Source organism: Cynocephalus volans, chromosome 1, assembly GCF_027409185.1.
Source record: "Cynocephalus volans isolate mCynVol1 chromosome 1, mCynVol1.pri, whole genome shotgun sequence".
Classification (NCBI taxonomy): Eukaryota; Metazoa; Chordata; class Mammalia; order Dermoptera; family Cynocephalidae; genus Cynocephalus; species Cynocephalus volans.
In genome coordinates this window covers 109,691,253-109,714,352 of record NC_084460.1, presented here as the reverse complement: position 1 = coordinate 109,714,352, position 23,100 = coordinate 109,691,253, and the positions used below count along the sequence as shown (strand labels likewise).

General features: G+C 44.9%; 1 protein-coding gene across 3 annotated transcripts in view; it reads left to right on the top strand.

The window, feature by feature from the left end:
• DGKG (diacylglycerol kinase gamma) overlaps positions 1-23,100 on the top strand; it is a 148,589-nt gene that overhangs the window by 86,026 nt on the left and 39,463 nt on the right. For all 3 annotated transcript variants that reach the window (XM_063092352.1, XM_063092351.1, XM_063092350.1), the window contains one exon: positions 8,958-9,048. In XM_063092352.1, the coding sequence (XP_062948422.1) occupies positions 8,958-9,048 (91 nt within the window). The remainder of the gene's footprint in view (positions 1-8,957; positions 9,049-23,100) is intronic.

Genomic DNA, 23,100 nt, shown 5'->3' with positions numbered 1-23,100 from the left:
GTAAAGCCAGTAAAGCGCAGCTAAGTGATCACTACAGAACCATAGGAACACACACATTCCTCCCTGCCCAGCCCCCTTCGCCTCCAAGTGGGGGATTTCTGTTTGGCCCAGTGTTTGACTTTGCTCTCTGTTAGCTGCCGAAAGCCGGCTTATTCAGTGCCCTCCAGCCTCAGCCAAATTGGCCTGAGGGGGATTTTCTTTCCCTGAATAACTCTTCAAAGGGAGAAAGGATTGCTAAGCAGCAGCCAAACTCTGTGAGATTTTTTTTTTCCTCTTCTTTTCCTTTTTTCTTTGATGAGGGAAGGCAGCTATTTCCCCTGGCAAGGATAGATACTGACTGAGAAACACCTGGAGACTCAGGCCCTCAGGAGAGGCAAACCCTGACAGGATGGTGCTGCCCTCTCCCGCCTCCCAGCATTCTATCCTGAGGGTCACCCCCAAAGTCGTGGCATTCATATCACTGTGGCAGTTCTCTGGTCCAGCTCCTGGAACTTCAGAGAGACCCATGGCCTCAGAGAGGCAGTGTCTGTGAGCACGTTGGGTGATAGTGGCCCATGAGTCTCCAAGAAGCCTTCCTGTTGCGGCCTGTGTGCACCTACCTACATGTGCACACGTTTGTCCCCATGTGCTGCAGTAGAGGAGGATCCTATTTCAGACTTTGGCAGGCTTCATGCTTGGAGTCCTGCCCTTAGGAGGAGATACTCTTGGGTGCCAGACAGAATTCCTGAGAGCCTATCAAAGGAGAATATGTCTGTAGTCCATAGAAACAAACCGTGTTGCATGGAAGAGAAGGGCCAGTGTTCAGAGGCAGTAGATTACATGGATCCCAGACTTACCCTTGAAGTGGTGGAGAGGCTGCTCTGAACATGAGGCTGGTGGGTTTGGTCCTTTGTTACTTTGGGACAAGAGTGGAGACCGGAGACCAACGGGGAGGCCCAGACCACTGACTCTCTGACAAAGAGTGTCACAGGGTCCCGAGCAACCAGAGCTGGGATCTCATGGCCATGCACGTGGCCTGGGTAGCAGATGTGAGCAAACCCAGCCCACGGGCATGAATGAGAATGACCCACAGCTCTGCAGTCACTAGCTCTTGTGACTTTGGTTGGCTTTTCCCCTTGTCGCAGATACCACAGGAGCATGGCAACAGGAACCAAGGGGAGTGGAAGGGCAAGGGATACGCACTGGAAGTTGGGAGCTGGAGCTCGCATTCCAGCTCCGTACCTCCCAGCTGCATTATCAAGGCCTGATCTCAGTTTCCTAACACGTCCCATGAGAAGGTTGCCATGGCTTAGAAGACAGCCCCCATCCAGACCTGGTAGGGAATAGTCGCTCTGCGTGCACCTTTTTACTATCAAATATGCACTATTTTTATTCATTCCCCACCACCCCTCACCACGGGTGCCATATGGAACAGGATTTTTGTCAGCCATAAAGCTGTTCTAAATAATAATTCATTTCCCCCTTTTTATAATTCAACATCCATTTGCTATTCAGTGAGTGTCTCTGGTTACCAAGCAGTAACCAAAGTAATTGCTTTAATTCCATTCCATTTAAAAAAAAAAAAAAATTAACCCACTAGTTAGCCTATACTGTCTTTATTACAATTAAATGTACAAATACTATTCTACATTAAGAAATGTTGACAGCAACTCCTGGGCTCCATTTATACTTTGGAAGACTCCTTGGAACCTGTGATCCCCTAGGAATCCTTAAGTGCAAACAATCTGTCATCTGTGATTTTACAGGTAATTTTTCACACATAAAAATGACTTAAGAAGTGTCTTCATAGATTATTAAGAGGATTCCATATTTATACAATAAAATCCTTCCTACGCAAGTTTCTCCCTCCTTTCTCAGCTTTTATTTATTTATTATTTATTTTTTCTTTAGCCCCTGCTTGAGCTCTCCTCTCTTTCTCATTCTCCTCCTGGTCTCCCATCCACCTCCCTAGAGTTTTCTGAGTGCCATGAACACCAGTCTTGTCTCAAGTATGGAAAAAAGCCAGGGAATACCTTGCCCCTTGAAGCTGAAATACACTGAGCCAACATAAATCTGTTGGCAGGAACAGCAGGCACAAGAGTCACATTCAGAGTACAAAAAACAGCTATTTATAAAGCCTCCTTCCTGACTGTCGGGTGTTCACTTTCCCTTGAACCAAAGGGGCCACTGCCCCCTCTTGGAAAAGATTATTCCATCCACAGCTCCGTGCCTGAGGGTCACCAAGTGCCCATTCCAATGAGCAATGAGGACAGGAGACAGCAGGCAGGGTGGATTAGATATGGTGACAAGCTCTCTGACAGACCAGGGCAGCTGGGTGTGCGGGTGACACAGATGGCCCCTGCAAGCATCTGTGAGGTGACGGTCACAGGCCCCTTATAGGACTTGACATTGTGGCCTTAGAGCTAAACCCACCTGCCTTGGCTTTTTCTGCCTTGGCTTTTTCTGTTTTGTTTTGTTCTGTTTTGTTTTTAACACTCTTGATGTAAACTTTGGTTAACACAATTACTAAACTTCCAAAGGCAACTGGGATTCAAATAACATAAAAGGTTAACAGGCAAAGTATTCTCAATATTACTAACATTCATCATTCAATTATAATTCAGCTCTAGTTGCATTTGTCCTTTTTGTGCTTCTATTATACCTGTTTGATTTGCTAGATTATTATTCACCTTAATAACCTGGGACTAGTCTATTATCTTCAGTAGTAGCAATAACACCATCAATAACCCAGCAAACCCAAAAGGTTATTAAGCAAAATCATTTGTTTCATATTTTAATTGAGAGGAACCTTATGAAAATTATGATTAATGTACAGAAATAGCCTGTTGGCTAGGTATAGTTTTCCCAGGTGTGTAGTTTTTGGTCTATACAGTGTTCTCTTAAAAAGTTGAATTAGTTGCCAACTCTAACAATCAGGAGATTTTACATCAAAACACATATTTCTGGATTCTCTTTCCAAAAATGGCAGCTCTGGCAACACTTGGGCCCACACTCATATGTGGCTGCAGTTGTGGGGCACTTAGATCCTCCCGTCCTGTCTTGTATTGTGTTACCTTAACTTGTTCAGGGAGCTTGGAGAAAATTTAGAAATCGGTTGGTCCATGCACTTCATTTTAAGATGAGGAAACCAAGGCCTGGAGATCCCAAGTGACTCTTGTGGTGTCACATGCCAGTGTGTCTGAGGACTGGGCTGGAAGGTGGCCTGCTGCCTGCTGGTCCAGCATAGCCTTCTCTACATCGTTCTGCTCCCTCAACATGACACAGAACACCACAGTGAGGGGAGCATCTTTTTCACTTAACACTGACACAGAAGGGCCTAATTCATTATTTGAGTCATGAGCCACTCAGGGAATCTGATTATCAAAGTCCAAACCACAAAGCGGAATACCTTCACTTCAAGGGCTTCTATTTCTAAAAATAACTGTAGTGTTCTCTGTGTAGACTTCTAAGCCCAAAGAAATGTTTTCATGTTCTGACAACTTCAAAAGTCCGTTGCTCTTTAAACTTCCTTGATTCTCAGAAAAGCGCCACCAGAAGCTCGGGGTTGTTGAGGGAGCTAAATAAGTCCATTGCCTCTGCTGGTACGAATGCCCAGCAGCTAGCTTGCTGTTACTTATGGACATCCTCGAAAACAAGCTATTCATAGCTGTCAGGATGATGACTGATTCCAGCCCTAAATTACTGACAAACATAAAAGAACATTTTTTAATTACTCTTATTTTTTCCCTCATCTGTTAAATGAAAAGATTCAACTAACTAGTGTACAATCGATGTTATTTTCTTATAAACCAGGGGGAAATTAAGAAAATCAGAAATAGAGTTGATCCGTGGTGTCACTGTTGTTATTTGCCATTCCTCCATGCAGCTGAGAGCCCCTTGGAACCCAGGTGAGGATGTTTTGCCTCAAAAATAGGTGCCCCTGGGTAGTTTAGAGCCTGACAATGAACCTAGGAGTTTCGAGGACCTGGAAATCAGCCTCAGAACAGCTGGTTAAGGATTAGTCATCTCCAGCAGAAAGGTGATTATGAGAGGGAAAGAAATGGTATGCCAAAGAAAACTCAGGAAGAGAGATGCAGAAAAAGCATTCCAGCAGTCATTAAAACATTGTTAATTCCATTTTCTTCAAAAAAGACTGGACACTGAGATAGACCCCCAGACACTAGTTCTGCCCTTACCCGTGCAGCCATTGGGGAATGAGTCTTCCAGTGGTTGTGTTTCCTAGCAATAAGGAAGAAGTTACTGAGCACTTACTGGTCACTAATCACCTGCTTGATGCTTTGCATTTGCCACATAAGCTTCACAGCTTTGTTGGTAGAGAATAATATTCCCATTTTGTAGAAAAACATATGTAGGTTCAAAGAACTTAAACAACTTGCCCAGTTGGTATGTGGCAATGCCAGGCATGAACTCTAGCCTCTCAGCTTCCAGATGCCGTGTTCTTGTGCAGCAGAAGATGAAACAGACAAAAGCCCAAGGCCCCATTCAGTAGCAGCAGTCCTCCAACAAGGACTAAGAGTAAAGTGTCTGGGCAGACATCTTCAAAAAGGAGGAACACTAGCAATCAGGCTGTCTGGTTGGCAAGGGCAGTGGGGGCTGCTTCTCCCACTTCAAATGGTAGGGTATCACGTGCCTATTGGCTTTTACCAAAGGCTTTGGAAAGGTGATGTGGTGGTGCTGTGCTGGTGATAGAAAAGGAAAAGGAGGAAAAGGCAGATGAAGCAGAGAAGAATTCACTTCAACCTGTGAATTTCCTTATTTGTAGCAATAGAACCTGTCTCCTAGGGTTCTTCTGAGGATTGAAAGAGAGAGTATATGTAAAATGTTTAGCAGAGTGCAAAACCTAAGGGCTGTGGGAATACAATACATTCTTCTAAACAAAAAGTGCCTGAGCTAAACAAGGAGAAATAGAAGCTTTTAGATTTTGAACACATAGTCTCCTGTGGGTCAGAGGTTGAATGTTAGAGTCCTGGTGAAACTATTAAAAGTATGTAAGCTCCATGAGAACAGGAGTCCTGCCTGTCCTACTCATCACTTATCTCTGGGCCCTTACAGTACCAGGCCTATAGTAGAGCTCAATAAATGTTCAATGGATGGATGGATGGATGGATGGATGGATGGATGGATGGGCCAAAAACAAAAGTGCTGTCCTTTAGTTACAAAGAAGACTGCACTAGACAATTGATGTCCTGTGCCCCTCTCTCAGGAAATTGCACCTGCTACCTATCATGCTGTGTAAGACAAAAACTCACGTGTCACTTTGACTACTGTTTCTCACTTCTCACAACCAACCAGCCTCCTAAACCAACCAGTAATTCCACCTCCTAAATGTTAACTTGTAAATCTCCCCCACTGCCACTCTTTTCCCCCAACACTATTGTCATTATCTTTGTTCAGACTCTTCCCAATTCTCTCCTGGAGAAACTATTCTCCAAGACTCTAGTCCAAACTATTCTCCAAGACTACAGTCTGTAGCTCCCCTCCCAATCTACTCTCCACACCTGGGACAGAATGATCTTTAAAAAACACAAATCTGATCAGATCACTACTGCCACCACTCGCACCCTCACCCCACTTAGGGATTGTCTATGGCTCCCTACAGACTTTAAGATAAAGCCCACACACCTAAGCATGGCATCCCAGCCTTCACATTCTTGCTTCTATCTGCCTCTCCAGCCTTACCTGACCAAACCCCACCTTGAGTTCTGTGCCCCTCCAGCAGGTCTATGCTCTCTCTTGCCTATCCCATTGCCTGGGCTTCTTCCTCTGCCTGGAATGCTCATCCTCCACCTTCTCTGTTTCCCTTCCACTTCCTTCTGAACCCAACTCTAGCATAGCCCCCCTAGGATGCTTTCTCTAATTGCCCCGACCCCACTAAGAATTGAGTGTCCCTCCTCCTACACACTCTAGTGCTCAGTGCTTAGCCACCACACGATGGTCTGCTACCTTGTCTGTGCTTTTCATGTGCCTGGCTTGTGGAATGCTGAGCTTTGTTCGGCACTGTGCCTAGCACGCCACCTCTAGTCCCTGGCACAATGAATGTTTGTTCAATTGATAAATACTCTGTCTCATACCAAACATGCACTTTATCACAAGCATATTCGCAGTCAACATCACATCTTTGCCAATCATGTGACCAGTCAAGATAATTAACCAAAGATTAGGGTGTAGTCTATGACTCTGGAAAAATCTGTTAAATTAGATATGTGGGGAATACATTTTTTTCAACCAAAAGTCAAGACATCTGAATCTAACAAATATGATCACATATTTTTCTTGCGCATAAAAATACAAATATATAATGTCTACAGCTACACAATCTGATCTTTCATTTTTGCCTTACTCTGTTAATGTTATCCAAGCATGCCAACTCAGGACACAGGGATAACAACAGCTAATTAGTAGTTGACATTCGTGTTGAACCTACTATGAATGAAGCACTATGTGAAGTGCTTTTCTATCATCTTATTTAATCTTCTCAACTACCTTTTGAGCAGATCTTATTATATCTCCATTTTACAGATGAGGAAACTGAGGCTTAAAAAGATTAAATACCTTGCCAGAGGTTACACAGCCAGCAAGGGATGAGTATTTGCTTTGATCCTCTCGGTCATTCTGCAATACTGACCTAACCATGACCTCTTAACCTTATTAGATCATCAAAAGAGCCACTACTGGGCAAAAATAGCTGTAGCTTCCGGAAATTTTTATTAAAACTCTAAATCTCCTGGCAATAACTTTCAAAAGTTATGATTCAGACCAGCAATGATATTTGAAAATGGGATCACCATGCAAGTCTCCTGGCTACAGAGATGCTCTTGATTCCGGAAAGGAATGCTCAACCTTGGCATTTATGACAATCTGTGTTTTTCCCATTACTTGGTCTTTTGCCATCATTCACTACTGGAAGCCACTGACCCTTATTCTGTCCTCTTTGGGGAATCCTCTTCTTCAGGTTTAACCAGTTCTGTCCTTTTCCATGATTTTCATTTCACTGGGATCTAGAACAATGTTCTCAAAGTCCTGCCCACTGACCATCTGCATAATGATGGCCTGGATACACAAAAGTGCATATTCTGAGCCCTATCTGACAACTGTGACATAGAATCTCTACAGATTGGAGCTCTGGAGCAGTTTTTTACATTTTACATTTCCCAGGTAATTCTTACGAATACTAAAGTTTAGGAACCAAAAGAGTAGTCTCCAGATCCTCTTGACTCAAAGTTTGATCCCTGGACTAACAGCATCAGCAACTTGTTAGAAAATGAGGAACCTTAGGCCCCAACCTTGAACTACTGAATCAGAATCTGCATTTTAACAAAATCCCCAGTTCATTTATATATGCACATTATTGGGCATACAGAAAACCAGTGATCTAGAACAAAACTTCCCAACTTTTTTTTTTACAACATGGCATGCATAAAAAAAGAAATCTGTTCAGCACATTGGGAACACAGATGAGAAAGCTTGCTGTGGCATTGGAGCTTAGCCCACCCCAGACCTCACCTGGCCACCCTGAAGGCTGAGGAAATTGATACGTAGGCTTACGTGTGCCGCGGCATGCTGGGTGAGAAGTGCTGGTCTACTTAAAGTACACCCAATTCTTCTGACTTTTTTCAAGAGGCATAGTTCTCTAGATCTTGCTTACTCTTATACCCTTCAACATTTATCATTTTTTCCCATACATACTGAGAGTCAGAAAGGCTACTTCCCAACCAACTAGATCTTGGAAATCTTCACACAATGGAAGAACACAGTCTCATTTTCAAGGTCTAGAGAGACTCGGGAAAGGGCAGAGAAGAGTTGTGTCTGTTATACCAAACAGTCATCTGCTATGGCCTAATGAAAACAAGGAAGAAATGCCAGCCCTCTTCCCTCTGGAGACTGCTCCTTTCCCCTGGTCCACAAATCTGAGGGTGGAGGATTAGCAACATGCAAGGTGGCTTCCTCTCTCCTGAGTGCCAAGAAGAATGTGATTTTGTTAATCCTTCCTTAGCAAAATCTGTCAGCTTATAAACTGGACAGGTGTCCCTTCTCTTAGCCAGCCCCTGATAATGGGGTGACAGTTGGGATGGAAGGAATGGAATACCTTCAGAAACACTTCCTGGTGAGACCATCTGATCAAAACCACGAAGTGTCAGGACAGCCATCTGACTTAGCAAAGCCCCCAGCTAAATGGGAACCCTAGTGATTGATTTTTTTTTTTTTCCTCCTAAGGCAAATGTTGAAAAAAATTAAAGCTCAAAATGGTGAGCTCTTACTTTGAAGACAAACATGACAAGGTCTACCCCTAAATGAAGGATTGTCATGGCCTAACCAAACACAGCTGGGGCAGAGGGAGGGGGAGTATTGCTACCAAACGACTCACCTTTTTCACTTTTTTCCAACTTGCCTGCAACTCTGTATCTCAAATTCTCTTACCTCTCCTTCCCCTAATCAGAGCACAGGCAAAGCAGCACATATTTTGTTTGGGTTAGTGTGTGGCTGTCCCCTCCTTTGTCCTAAGACTGCACATCCCTCAAGTCTCAAAAGGCTAGATAATCTTCCTTTCATACCCTAACCATCCCAAAAGAGGGCTCTGCTTAAAGTCCCTCTGCATGAGTAATAGAAAGGACAGTGACCAGAGCATGCTGTCACTTGCCACCTCTGGTTGACGTTTTAATGGAACTCTTTCCTTGATGCAAATACAGAGGCAAGCTGGCCTTTCTCGTGCTCTGACTAGGAAGTTCAGAGAACAGCTGGCAGTTCACCCAGAGTTGCCATGATGGCTAAGAAATGAATGGATTTTCTGTAAGTTCCTAGCAAAAACAGTTGGTAAAATTTTCTTTGATTAACAAGTGCTGCAAGTGTAAGATTGGGGAATGCCGCAGGCTTGGACCTCCCAGTCCAAATAAGATAGCTATTTTACATGACCATTTCAAGTGCAGAATATTGAGCCATCTCTCTGCTTCATGGTCCAGGATGAAGAACAAGCTGTGGTACTTTGAATTTGGCACCTCAGAGACCTTTGCAGCCACCTGCAAAAAACTCAACGACCACATAGAGTTGGAGGTAAGTTCCAAAGTGGGGAGAAGGCTTCCTGGACCTTGGTTCTGCTCCTGGACTGTCCCACAGACCCTCAGGATGTATCCTCTTGGATCCATAAGAGGTGACACAGAGTGTAGTCAGTATGTTGTACCACCATCTTGTTCCCAAACACCTCCACAACCTCACTCAGAGGGCTCCAGTAGCTGGGCTGGCCTTTCTTGGGCTGTGCAGAGAGTCCTTAGGGCTCTGGGACCCAAAAGCCCAGAAGACCTAGAGCCACAGTGCATTCAGGCCTTTAGCCCTCCTCCCATCATGGCCTTGTTATTCCCCCTTTTCAGAGAGGCAAAGATTAGTTGCCACCAGCACAGGGAGTGGGGCTGCTATTGGGGTAGAGGCAATGTCCCAAGCCTGGTAAAAGTCTGGGAACTGGTGGCCACAGAGCAGCAGGGGTGGGGGCATGGGGGTTGAGGCCAGAGGTGATCAGACAGCTCCCAGCTCCCCTGCCTCAATTTTCACAGCTGCTTCAAGGAGCCAACTCATAGGTCCCCAGGGTCAGCTTTGTGGGTGTGCAACCTGTGCAGTCACAAAGGTCCCTTTGCTCAGAGCACCCTTGGCTTAATGCTCTTTTGTCAACTGTCTTGAAATTCTTGGTCATTTTTTAACAAAGAGTCCTGCATTTTCATTGTGAACAGGGCCCCACAAATTACATAGCCGATCCTGTTGGTGCACTTGCACTTTGCTGAGTCCTCCAGCACTTGTAGCAGCCTGCCTTGGACTGTTTGCCCTTCGGCTTCCCTTCCCAGGTTGATAAGCTGCCCACTTACCACCCCCACCCCCACTTCCGCTGGGCTGCTCTCCTGGTCTCCTCTCATTGACTGCTACAAGCCCGTCTCCTCCGTCTCTGGCCACCTGGAGGCCCAAACTTCTCGGCACACCCACTCTGTCTCGGCTCTGTGGGACATCAGGCCCATGGGTTCTCTTGCCCAGAGTTCTTAGCCACCAACCCCACCTTCCCATGGGATTCATGCTTGCAGTCTTGTTCTCGCTAGACAGAAACAAGTGAGAGAGGCAGCCTGAAAGTTTAGCCAGGAAGAGCTCCTCTCCGCCTACCAGCTTTGTCTCTAAGTGCCCCCAGCAGTCCAGGGGGGCCTGAACATCCCTCCAAGGCGGAGTGTTTGGCCTGAAGCAGTGCAGGAAAGGCCCGCCACTGCCTGCCAGAAGGAAGGAGCCCGCCTCTCGCTCGCAGGGAGTTTTCAAAGACAAAACACAAAGCCAGAGGCTCTGTGCGCCTGTATTTGACTCATCTGCCAGCTTCTCCCACCCTCAGGTTGCTGGGTTACTGACACCAGGGTTGGGGGCTGGTCCCTGGCTAATCCCCTGAACTCTTGGCCATCTCTGTCAGAGGGCAGAGAGGCCCAGGAGCCAGGAGCCTGCGTCCCCAGGTGGTACGTGGCCATGACCACCTCTACTTGGGAGAGGCTGAGGAGCCAGAAAATACATAAATACACTGCCTGGAAGCTGCAGAGGAAGCAGGAGAGGCCTTGGCAGGGGGACTGTGTGTGGCTAACAGAGATATATGTGCATTTTTCCTTTTGGCACAATCATCTGATGGGGTCTCTTTAAATACACCACAAGTGAGCACAGCCCTGGCCTCACCACCGCCAGCTGCAGGCATACAGCGACTGCTTGTTCTCCCTGCAGCTGGCCTTGAAATTGTGCCAGAGTACAGCAGCTCAGCTCCCCTGCCTCTGTGGCCGCCCTCCGGGCTCCAGGCCCAGCCGTGCCAGACGGTCCCCTGTGGGTCCAAGACACAGCAGATCTTCCTCAACCATAAAAAGGGCCGGTGGCTTTGCTGCTAAAAACACTGGTGGCCGCTGGAGGGGGTCGGCTTGTTCACGCTGTGGGTTGTTGGGAGCTTTCAGAAGCACTTCCTGTCTCCCTTATCTTCCCATAATAAGTCTTTTTAGTATTTATTCACGAGGGTAGGCTGGAGAGGTGGGGGCGAGGGTGTCATGTGATGGGCAGCTTCTGACAGCCGGCAGGACTGGTACAGGCACCATTTCTGCATCCAGAGAAGGGTGGGTGGATGGTCCTGTGCGTTGTGATCCACAGGGGGACGGCAAGAGACCAGGGGGCAAGGCATGTGAGTGACAGGTATAAGGAGACTGCAGAGCACTGCAGGTAGATGTGAGCGCATCAGGGGCCTCAAGAAGAGCAGGTAAGAGAAGCTGTGTTAAGTGACCTCACAAGTGTGGCTGCTGCACACAACAGCCCAGGCCTGTGAGGACCAGCACACAGCCCACCAGCTCAAGGTCAATGAGCCTGGGAATAACTCCATACAGGTATTTATACTGCATGTCACTATTTTCAAGCCGCGCCATAGCCCTCATCCCAAAGTCACACACAACCCTGTGAGCTAAGTAGGCCAGGGACTATTATCCCCATTTTATGGAAAAGCAAACTGAGGCACAGAGGTTTACAGGGGTAAACAGAAGGGAGAGAGGGACGAGAGCAAGTCACATGCTTTGTCTGCCTACCATAACACGTCCTCATTTGCTGTGACAACTCAGTGAGGCAAGTATTATCACGTTTTTTAAATGAGGCTTAGATACATCAAGTAACTTGATCAAGATTTCATTGCTGGAAATGTAAAAGAAGATTCCAGGTGTTCCAGAGTGAGTTTAGCTCAGAACCTAATAAGTAAAGATTTACCTAACAAGTGCTAGAAACTCAGCAAATTCTTCAGCATGGATTCACTGTTTCTTCCTCCTTTACCGTATATTGGACCATTTGATTCCCTCCCAGGTCAGGCAGTTGGGCAGCTCTGCTGAGAAATGCTTTGTAAAAGGACAGAAGACACAGTCCCCTGCTCACTTGAGGAAGGAATAGATTCAGGCTAGACGGTTGGAGAGAGGGTCAGAGAAGAAAACCACCTTAAAGTTTTCAAAAGATTTTCCCATACAGCATCTCATTTTATCTTGATTCACAGAATATGCAGGGCAAATATTAATTTCCTCACTTTATGGATGAGAAAACTGAGACTGACAGGTTCAATGGCCTGAGAAAGGGCACAACTGTCAGGAACTCAGGAGAACAGATAGTGAAGTCTCTCTAGTTTCTTCCTTCTGTTTGCTTCTTTGTTTAGTCACTCTGGTAAAAATTCAGATGGGAAAGCTTAAAGCTCAAATAAGATTTTACAGGGAAGGTCTCCATTAAAAGCCACTCACATGATATACAGACTGTTTCTCTGAGGCGAGTGGCTGGTTGAGAAGTAATAGAAGACTTGTTCCTGTCCCTGAAATAAAGCTTATGGCCCAGTTGACAAGACAGAATAGTCCACAGAACATACAAGAGCCGGTTAATATAGTGCTCACTTAACTAATGCTAAGGAAACTAGATGCAAGGAGTCCTGGAGCCACGTGTCAGATCACTCTGGACCCTGTTTTGGGGGGCCCAATGACTCAGGCAGGGGAGAGGTTGACTCCAGACCTACTGTTCACCTGCAGACCCTTCACCAGGGTTGCCAGCACAGTGAAAGGGTCCTGACTCAGATTCATAAGGCCCAGGGATTAGCCCTGTTCTGCACTTAGATTAAGTAACTTGCTAAACTGCATGTCTGAGTCTCAGGATTCTCATCTGTAAAACGGGAGGAGAGGAGGTTGGCCTACCTTCCAAGGCTATTTTTCGCATTAAAGTTTTTAGGGCTTTTTGGTTTTTTGGCTTTTTTGGTTTTTCAAATATAACTGGCAATGGTGTTAAGTGCCTCACAGAATCTGCAAAGCAGCCCTATGTGGCACGTATCATAATCACTTTTCCAGAGAAGGGGGACAGAAGCCGACAGAAGGTAAGAAGCTCACCTGAGGTCCACAGCCTATGAGTGGACAGGTCAGGCTTCAAATCCAGATTTGCCAGAAACCTGGGAGTTTCGGGGTAGTATTGGCACTCGAAAAGCTCAGTCTAGAGCAGAGGCTCTCAACCAGGTATGGGACATATCCAATCTGCTTATTATTCAGTTTTTTATTTATTTTGACATTTCAGATAATATAAAAAGCAGACATGAGATTTTTATGTTTATCAAAAAGGGAACATAAAAAAACATTGCAAATGCAATAAATTGCTGTCAGCTCTAATTAAGAAGCCGCATGTCACCCACACCCCCACCCCACCAACCATCATCATCCCTGGTCTAAGGTGATCTCTCAGGGGTTCTGATATCACTTCCCTTCCAAAGAGGCCCTTGATGTTCATTCTAACCTGATTTCACCTGAAAAAACAGGTGGGGGTGGGGTGAGGCAGGTACCCAGTACATCACCTCCCCCAGCCCAGGCCCAGAATAGCTTTGCAAAGGTTTTCCGACTGATCATAGTCAGGTGGAGCAAACCAGGCAGGCTTCAACTAGAGCACTTATTTTACATTCTGTGGAAATGTTTCATTTCACTGGCTAAAAATAAGAACTTCCAAAATTCCTTGATATTTAATCTTTAAAACAATGTTCACAAGGGAAGGCTAGCCAGCTCCACTTACATGAACCTCAGTATGGGGGAGAGTGAGTCCAAATCTGGAAGCTGCTCAAAAAAATCTGTTATCCAGTATATTTTGGGAATCTCTGCACATCAGTTACCCCTTTTAATTGAGGATTTTTAAGAAAAAAATGCAGAGAAGTCTTGAGAACATTATATCAAATACGCCCATTTCTCTCTTGCTCAAAATTGATATTCGTTAATATTTTGTCTTATGAGTATTTCCTTCAAGTATTTTTCAGTCAAAGAAATAAAATATTGTAGATAAAACTGACATCCCACACAATCCCTTCATGCACTGCCACTTGCCTTTCTAACTCACCAGTCCATTCTTGAGACCTCTCCACATCAATGTTGATAGAGCTGGTTCGTGACTCGTAACCACTCCATAATGCTCTATGAATACTGCACCACTGTTGGTGAGAAGGAGCAGAAATGGGACTCTCAGACAGTGCGGTGGGAACATAGGTGGTAAGCCACTTTGGAGAGTGGTTTGGCAATACATGAAAAACTGAAAATGTATTTATAGACTGTATGACCCAGCAGGTTCTTCTCAACCTAGACCCAGAGAATGTCCTGCACTTGGGCATGAGATGAGCATGGAGGTGCTGTGCAGCATTTCTTTATTACAAAAAAAATGGAACCAACCCAATGACTGTGTTATCCTAACACTTTTAAAAGACCGTGTGAGTGAATGTACTAAATGCCACTGAATTGTACACTTTAAAGTGGTTAATTTTATGTTATTTGAATTTCACCTCAAAAAATTTTTTTAATTTAAAAAATGAGAGCATGCTGGGCACTGTGCTTAGCAATATTTAATCCATATTATGACACAGGTGTCACCTATGAGAATCCTAAATTCTAAAACTAACACTTAGCACAGCCATGTGGGTGTAAAGAAGCTTCGTAAGTAACGAGACATTACTTTTAAGATTTGGCAGATACTTTTAACTACTCCAATCCAATCCAATGCCATTATTTTACAAAAGAGAGAAATCAAGAACTTTACAGGTTAAGTAGCTTGGCCAAGTTCACCTAGCCAGTATGTGGCAGAAGAGAACCAACCCAGAGATGTCAAGTTCCAACTGGGGGCACTCTCTTATTCTGCCTCAGCATACATCTGCAGTATTGCACACTCTTAAATTAGAAGGGAAGAGATCTTCATGCCTTGCTCTCTTCTGGCATTATCTGAACCTTCTTCTCAGCTTAGGCAGGTAGAGCCTTTCAGAGCTTGGCATAAGGAAGGTGGTCAAATGCTCAGCTCACACACCCAGCCACAGTGGATGAAATGGAAACATAGTCACACGGAAGGGAAACTTGAGAAAAGCATTAGAAGGAATTTTGAGTTCTTGAAAAATAAAAGGGACAACGTGATCATGCATCAAACTCTAGAGTCAAAAAGAAGGCTAGAATGGTCCTTAGAAAGAATCTTTCTTCTAAACAATTCCCTTCCTCAATCCAGCCCAGAGGATCCCTTATTCCAGCATCATCCTCACTATGAGACCATCCAAGGCGGCTCTTGCCATCTTATGTTTCTTCTTCCACAATCCACCAGTTCTCTCTGCCCCAGATACCCCTACCTTGGTTTCTGCTGACCCAGATACCCCTACCTTGGTTTCTGCCTGCTGCTTCCTAATATGCATGCTAACCTCTTTCCCTGATTACAGTAATAATCCAAATTCATGTTAGAACATGTTAAAATATACAGGGGCAAAAAAGAAAAGAAATTTAACCCACAATATCACCAACCAGGGATCAGCACTGTTATAATGCTGGCCTCGTTTCAATCCTGTAGTAATCTCAGCCCTTGTTTCTCTAACATCAGGCCTCCTACAGACTTCTGTGATTCTTTGGCTTTGTTAAATCTTTATCCATTTTTAAACACAGCTCCATTGTCCCCATCTCTCTACCTCTTTCAACCATGCACTGACTACAGTTTTCCTTCATTGATGCTTAGAATCATTCAGCTTACTAAGAAGAAATGGTTTCTGTCAATTTTCCCTTATAAAATCCCATTGTTTGCTTGCAGCTTCTGACACATAGCTTTTCCTCTCTCTTAAATGACCCTCTTTTTTTATTTCCTACAAATGTGTCCCCTGAAGTTCACTTCAAGCCTCCATTCCTCCACATGCTTTTATTTTCCTGCTCTTTTCCATTTCCTTTGTTCCTTGTGAATTGCTTTGATTTTCTTTTGTCTTCCGACTCCTGGCTATACATACTTTGTGTCTTCCAAAGACTTGGGAATAACTTTTAAAGATTAATTCTTATGCCTACATTTTTACAAAGTAGTTGGGTGATATGCAGCATGTTTGATAGAGGGGGCCCAAGAAAGTTTCAAAAGACTGAGGTTGGGGGGTCACATGAATCGGTGTGTTGGGTTAGAACACTCCCCACAACAGGTGTCCAGAAGATCCTCTCGGCTAACCTCTGCCACAGAGCTTACTTTTTCTACCACAAGGTCCCTTAGTAAAAGAATAATCTCCCCCAAGCAATGTCTACCAAATAAATGCATCTGTTAAGTAATAACAACTGTGAAGCCCTTTCGTGGAAAACATATTACAGTATTCCTCTTAGACTTTTTAGAATATTGAAAAAAATTCCTGATCTTCATCACCACATTCGTGAGATTCAGGAACCTAAGGGAAGACAAACATTCCAATCCTTTTCATTCTCTACAACTGGGTTATTAAACAGAGAATATTATATACAAATATGTCTCTTTGGCTATACCAGAGAGGCCTTTGCTTTTCTAACTTAGGCTGTGAGGTCATAAACTTGCTGATCCTAGTCTTCACTAGAAAAGGAATTAAGAAGGTAGGAGAACTGACTCCTTAAGAAAGGGCACAGAATCTAACATGGTGTTGAATAAATACCACTGTGCACATATACATGTTATATCTCAAGTCCACTAAGATCAACATATTAGTAGCAATAGCAGCCACATACTGAGCACTTACCATGTGGCAAGCTCTGTCCTGGCACTTTCATCCATTGTCTTATTTAATCCTCATAACAACTCTGCATGGTATGTATTATTCCTATTATTTACACAAGGACACAGAGTCTCCTGAAGATAAGTAAGTACTCCAAGATCAGATTAGTTTCAAACTTAGATGTGTGATCCCAGGCCCACGAGCCCCCCACAATGCCATGGTACCCCTGGCAGGAGATGGCCTCTCATTACACTTCAGCTCCCACCTAACACACATGTCTATTTAGTTGATAGAGGGACTCCCATTCAGGATGTGGCATATCTATTAGGCAGTCAGCTTTCTGAAGCAAGGACTTTATCTTATTCATTCTGTACCTCCCGGCCTAGCACAGTGCCTACAATGAAGTAATGCTTCAGTAGTTACTTGTTGATTGTAAAATTGAACCAAAGTGTGAAAAATCCCATAATTAGTGTGAACACTAATAGAAATGACCACTTGACCTCAAGTCACACCTTTGTGTGGGAAGCCACCAGAATAAAAGGGACCCACTTTGCTCCATATGTAACACAAAGGGGGGGATGGCAGAGCTTGCAGCCTGGCACTCAGGCCTTCTTCTAACTGTGCACCAAGTGGGAAGACCTCCCACGCCCATCTCAGAGCTGTTGCTGGGATCTCTGAAAGTAGCAGAGGGTCTGGGACAACTGTGGACAGGGACAGGAAATACCAGGGTTCTCCCACCTCTTTCCCACCGAACAGAGTTAAGACAGTGAGTGGGCAGAGCCCATGTGGCAGAGAGGCTGCTGGGCGGCTGTGGGGTAAAGGGAAGTGACCCTGCAGGATAGAAGAAGGGGTCTCCATTCTGACCCCTCTCTCTTGGCCCAGAAGCCTACCTGCCCCTGAGCTCTGCAGTCCCTATGGCCATCAGCCCTGCCCCATCTGCAGGAAAGTTTGATCCCTCAGAAAGCCCCACCCACCCCAGGATGGCCTCAGCTTCCCAGACAGACAGCAGCCTGTTAATCTGCATCCAGAGCAAGGATGCCTTAACACACCAGTTTTTTTAAAAACGTGGGGAGGGTGGAGTAGCGGATAGGAAACAGCTCTGCCCTCTGTCCAACTCTGAGGCAACCCACCGCCATGAGCTCTGAGAAACAGCAGTTTTGTTTTGGAAACTGGCGCCCAGTGCAGGCTCACTCCTGGAAATGAATGTGGGCCCCCCCACCCCTAGCTGCAATGTTCTACTTCCAGCCTGCCTGCCAACACCCCCTTCCAGCTGCCCCTCTGAAAGGCGCCATTGTGCCTGACTGGCACAGCAACAGAGACGGGCTAAAGAGGAAGAAAACATTTTCTGCCCATGGGATGTTCTTAAGCAGGTTGTGTGTACATGGCTTCAATGCCGCATTCCTTGAGCCCACACAAACCCGCCAGAGCTCCATCATCCCTGTCACAGATGGCAGCCACTTTCCAGTCTAACTGGCCCACCACGGTTCACTGTCAGAGAACACAGAGCATGCAGCTGTGTGGACAGGCTGGGTGGGGGTGGGGGGCCATGATGACACTTTCAATACAGCATACTCTAGCTGGCCAAAGGAAAGCTGAGCATAGACTCAGAACCTCTGAACCAGAAGATTTATACCACTTACCACTCAACAAAAGATTCATCCTAGCACATTATTATTAAGTGAGCATCCAGCCTCCTCCTGAATACTCCAAGGATAGGAAGCTCACTACTTTTCAAGAAGCCTGTTCCATTGCTACACAGCTCTGACTTTCAGAAAGTTCTTCCTGATGTTGAACAGGGATTGTTTATCCCATTCCTTGCCATCTCCTTCCCTAGTCGGCACTTAGCACAATGCTTGGAACAAAATAGATGCATAATAAGTGTTTGTGAGATGCATGACTGAATTCCCCAATGATTGGGCCTATGTTCACCCTCTGAGCACACACAGAATACGCTCCTCACCCCTCCACAAGACTGCCCTTTACAGGGCAGAAGATGTATTCTCCATGTTGTGTCCTATTAATCTTCACTGAGCTAGACATCCCCAGTTCCTTATATGACTCGATTTACAGACCCATAGCTCTCCTGATTAATCTTCTCTTGATAGACTCCATCTTTTTCAACGTCCTCCTTAAAATGGAGAATCGAATCCTTTGTACCTAGAATACCCCAAATGTGGTCTCATAGTAAGAAAGCACAAGATTAACAGACATCAGGTACGTGATCTCCTTAATCTCATCGCTTACATCTCATGCAGGAAAACTGCAGGTTTGTGAAGACTACACAAACATTGATAAATTTGAAAAAGAAATTTCTTCCTTAGTTTCACTGAGTCAGTGTTTCCTCGTCTGTAAAAATGAGGATATAAATACTGATACTGCAAGATTGTAAGGGTTAAACACAAAATATAGAATATATGTGCCTGGTTCATGACAGTTACTCAATAAATGGTATACATATGACATATGTGTGCATTAGTATTATTATCTAACTGCCCAGCACAGCCATCCATCAGCTCCTAAAGCAATGTATAGCAGCCCCTCTGAATGCAGGGAAGCTGCTGTCCTGTGAGACTTCCCTACATGCCAGGCCAGTTTCTATGTGCAGATGGTACTGGACTGTCTTTCCAGTAATGCTGATCACCATCATCAGCCTACTCAACCTGTCATCTTTTCTTCCCTCACAAGACACCTCAGATTATTGACACTAGAATCATTCTCTCTAGTTCTTCTAGAACTGTTTCTTTAGGCTGTTTTTCTTTCACTCCCCCAAATCTCTCTGTTCTGGCCATAGGCCCTGCAGATATGCAGATCCTGCTTCCTTTTCTGTCTTGTTGCCTCCAGCCGGTGGTGTGCTGGAGCCAGCTTGCTTGCTGGTGCATCTCTTCCCAACTCTCCTTTCGGTGATGCCACATTGGTAGGTTGAAAGTAGCCATAGTGGGAGTATTTATACCATGAAACACAACTTTTTTTTCCTGGAGAGCCTGCTATTAAGCATTTAGCAGCACACCACTGCCTCTAGCATTGACCTGCTGTGAGCACCTTAAGGACTGGGACGGTGTCCCATTTCTGCTCCTCCAGGATCCAGCACAGAGTGAGTAGGGTCTCATCATCCTTGATGGATGCATGAGTGCTTTTGTCTTCTGTCTCCTAATGTCTCTCTCATATAAAACATGCCTCATGTGTCCTGTTCTTGTCACCAGGTATTTGGGTATGGATTTCCTTTAGATGTGATCAGAAGACCACTTCATGCAGACTTGGATTAACCTTCCATATCTCTCCCTATCCTGGGCATTCAGTCCACTGTATGTGGTCACTATATTCACCCAGAGATTGGGGGAATTCGTCTGGAAGGAAGGAAACCTTGTCAGGTTTCTTCAAGGAACACCTCAGTTTCCATTTCAGGATTTCCCCACAAATAGTTACACTGGGTAAGATGTGCCAGGAACTATGGAGAACACAGAGCTGTGTAAGATATGATCCCCAGCTTCTATGAGCATAAAGTCTCCTGGGGGACAGGCAAATATGCATGATACGTGGCAGAATATACATTCCATGTAAGAGGGGAGGACAAAGTGATAAAAATTCAGAGAAGGGGAAGATCCCTTTCTAGCTAGAACATTGGGAAAAGCCTCATAGAGGAGATAGCTTTTGAGCTGGAAGGGTAGGATCTTAACAGGTACAAAAAAGCTGATGGGCAATTTAGGTACTGTGTACAGCAGAAGAAAAGTAAGTAGGCCCCAGCTCTGTGGGCTGTACACTGAACAACTCCAGCTACCATACCTGGCCTTTACTAGGGCCCGGCTAACCCTCTTCATCAGCCACTCTCCTCTTTCCAAACCAACGAGAACTCTAAGGGGTCCTAATAGGTCCCCGTAGTCTAACTTACCTTCCAACCTGCCAAGCCAACTCACAGAGAGAACCTCCCCTCCTAGCAAAGCAGAAATCCTCTCACTGTACATGAACACCACCACCCACGTCCTTACCTGGGCCTACAGGACTGCACAGGGTGATTTACTGGTACTTTCTCTTTGGTTAATGCCTGTCAGTGTCCTGTTCCCTCAAAAAAGAGGTGGGGGGTGGATTTGGGTCAGGTGTATGTCAGCGACTCCTCTACCCTTTAGTGTCTATCTGAGGCTCTGACGCGGAGCCCAGGCATCCGGGGTGGCCACCCTCACCTCCTGTGTGTCCCCCCTTGGCCCGTCAGAACCCCTGTTCAAGTGTGTCAGGATGTCATCCACCTCTTCCTCAGCCTTCTTTCTTCCTCCCCACTTTAACTGAAATATTGTTCTACCTAGACATGCCGCAGCTTTTCCCTAATTCCCTCTTCAAAAGAGCTATCCCCCTGCCTCGTTCTCTCACTCACTGGGAAAGGAGAGGACCCCAGGAGCCTCCCCAGAGCAGTGTCCCACCACTCTCCTCAGCGTCTTCTCTTCCACTCCTTCTACTTCCCATCCGAAGCATCCCCAACTTCCTCTTTCCTCTCTTAACTCTGCTATTCATTCATCCAAGTATTCATAGAGCATTTTCTCTGCCTCAAACATCCATGAAAAACCTTTCCCTCAATCCTATTACCCTTTTAGATCCCATCTTCCCTCTCTAGCCCTGTGTGCCACCAACCACATGGCTATTCTGACTGTTCCCTCATCACCACCATCCCTACTAACCCTAGAGTCCTGGTTAAGCCCTGGCTCTCCCAGGAGATAGCTGTGTAATCTGGGAAGGTCACTTACCAACTTCAGGCTTCATTGCTCTCATTCTGTAATTAGGAGTGATCTCTAACATTCCATATGGCTTTACCATTCTAAGATTATGCTTTAGCCCTCATCCAGCAGCCAAAATTCCTCTTGACTTCTCAGTTGTCAATCCAAATGACCAGGGATCTAACTCCAGATCAGCTGACTCTAATTAGCCATGTAACACTGGGTCATTCCCTTAATCTCTTTAGCCTTAGTTTCTTATCTATAAAATGAGGTAATTGAACTGGGTTACCTTTCAAGACCCTTTAGGGCTTTGATCCCATGAGAGTGCAGATGCAGAGAAGAGAGAAAGGGAGAGAGAGAGATCCTTCCTGGAGAGTGGACAGGAAAGAATTCATGGAGAAAATGACATCTGTAGAGATTTGGAAGAAATGTACAGGGAAGTTGCTGAGGTGTCTGTATTAGTCCGTTTCTGTTGCGTATAACAAAATACATGGAACTGGATGATTTGTAAAGAAAACAAAATTTATTGCTTACACTTTCAGAGGCTGGAAGTCCAAAGTCCAGGGAATACATCTGGTGAAGGCTTTCTTTGGTGGTGACTTAAGTGATGGCAGGGTATCACACTGTAAGACGGCAGAAGTAGAGAGAGACTAACCTCCTCACTTACTTTGCTTTTAAAAGCCCTGTAAACTATGCTCATGACCACCATTTTTAATCCACTCACTATGGCATGGTCCTACAATCTAATCACCACTTCAAGGCCCCACCTTTCAATTACCATAATAGATTTCCCACCCTCAACAGTTACAGTGGGGATTAAGTTTTGGGGAGACATTCAACCCAAGGCAGTGTCCTCAAGGTTATCCCACCATTAGAAGACTGTAATAATGAGTCTAGGCAAGGTCATCATTGGCTGATGAGGAACTCTATTTGAAGGTTTGGGCTGACCACACCTGAACCCACTGATCAATCTGAACATCACACAAAAAAAGAGACAACCAAATTATGTGCTTCCTAATAAGATGCAATAGGAAATACATAGCCCCACTAATGAAGTACTTTTGCCAAAAAGCCAACCCTGAATCTGATCAGGCCTCTAGATCTAAAAGTTGTAATTTAGTGAAAATACAGAGGGTAGACTGAAAATATGTTAAAAAGACACCTCAGAAATGGGAAACACTACAGCCTTTCTACTCAACGTGTGGTCCATGGACCTGCAGCACCAGCATCACCAGGGAGCATGTCAGAAATGCAGTTTCAGGCCCCACTCGACCTGCATTCTAATAAGACCCTGAAGTGATCCGTACGCACATTAAAGTTTGAGAAGCACTGCTTTACAGGACAAATGATACATTTCTTTAACAAATAAAGACAAGGAAGAAATAGAACAGGGAAGTTATACATCAAAAGAAACGTTGAGAGCCATATCAACCAAATGCAATGTGTAGACCTTTCAGACAAACCAACTATTTTTTTAACAAGACTATTGAAATTTGAACAATTACTAGATATTTATTGATATTAAGGAATCATTGTTACTTTTTTAGAGTGATAATAGTATTGGGGTGATTTTTTTTAGTCCTTATTTAAAGATACATACGCAAGTATTTATGGATGAAAGGATAAAATATCAGGAATTTGCTATAAAATAGTTCAGTATGGAAGTGGAAATGTGAACTGGCGTAGAGTTAAAACAAGATTAGCTGCAAGCTGCTAATTGCTGAGGCTGAGTTTTGAAGTGCATGGGGGTTTATTATTCTCTCTACTTTCTTATATGTTTAGAAGTATCCATAATAAAAAGATTCTAAGAGACCAAGAAAGAGTCACAGAAGACGGAAGGGAGGAATCAGGGTAACGCAGTGGCAGGATACCCAAGAAAAGAGTAAATTTCAAGCTGAAGGGGACAAGTGCCTCTAAAAC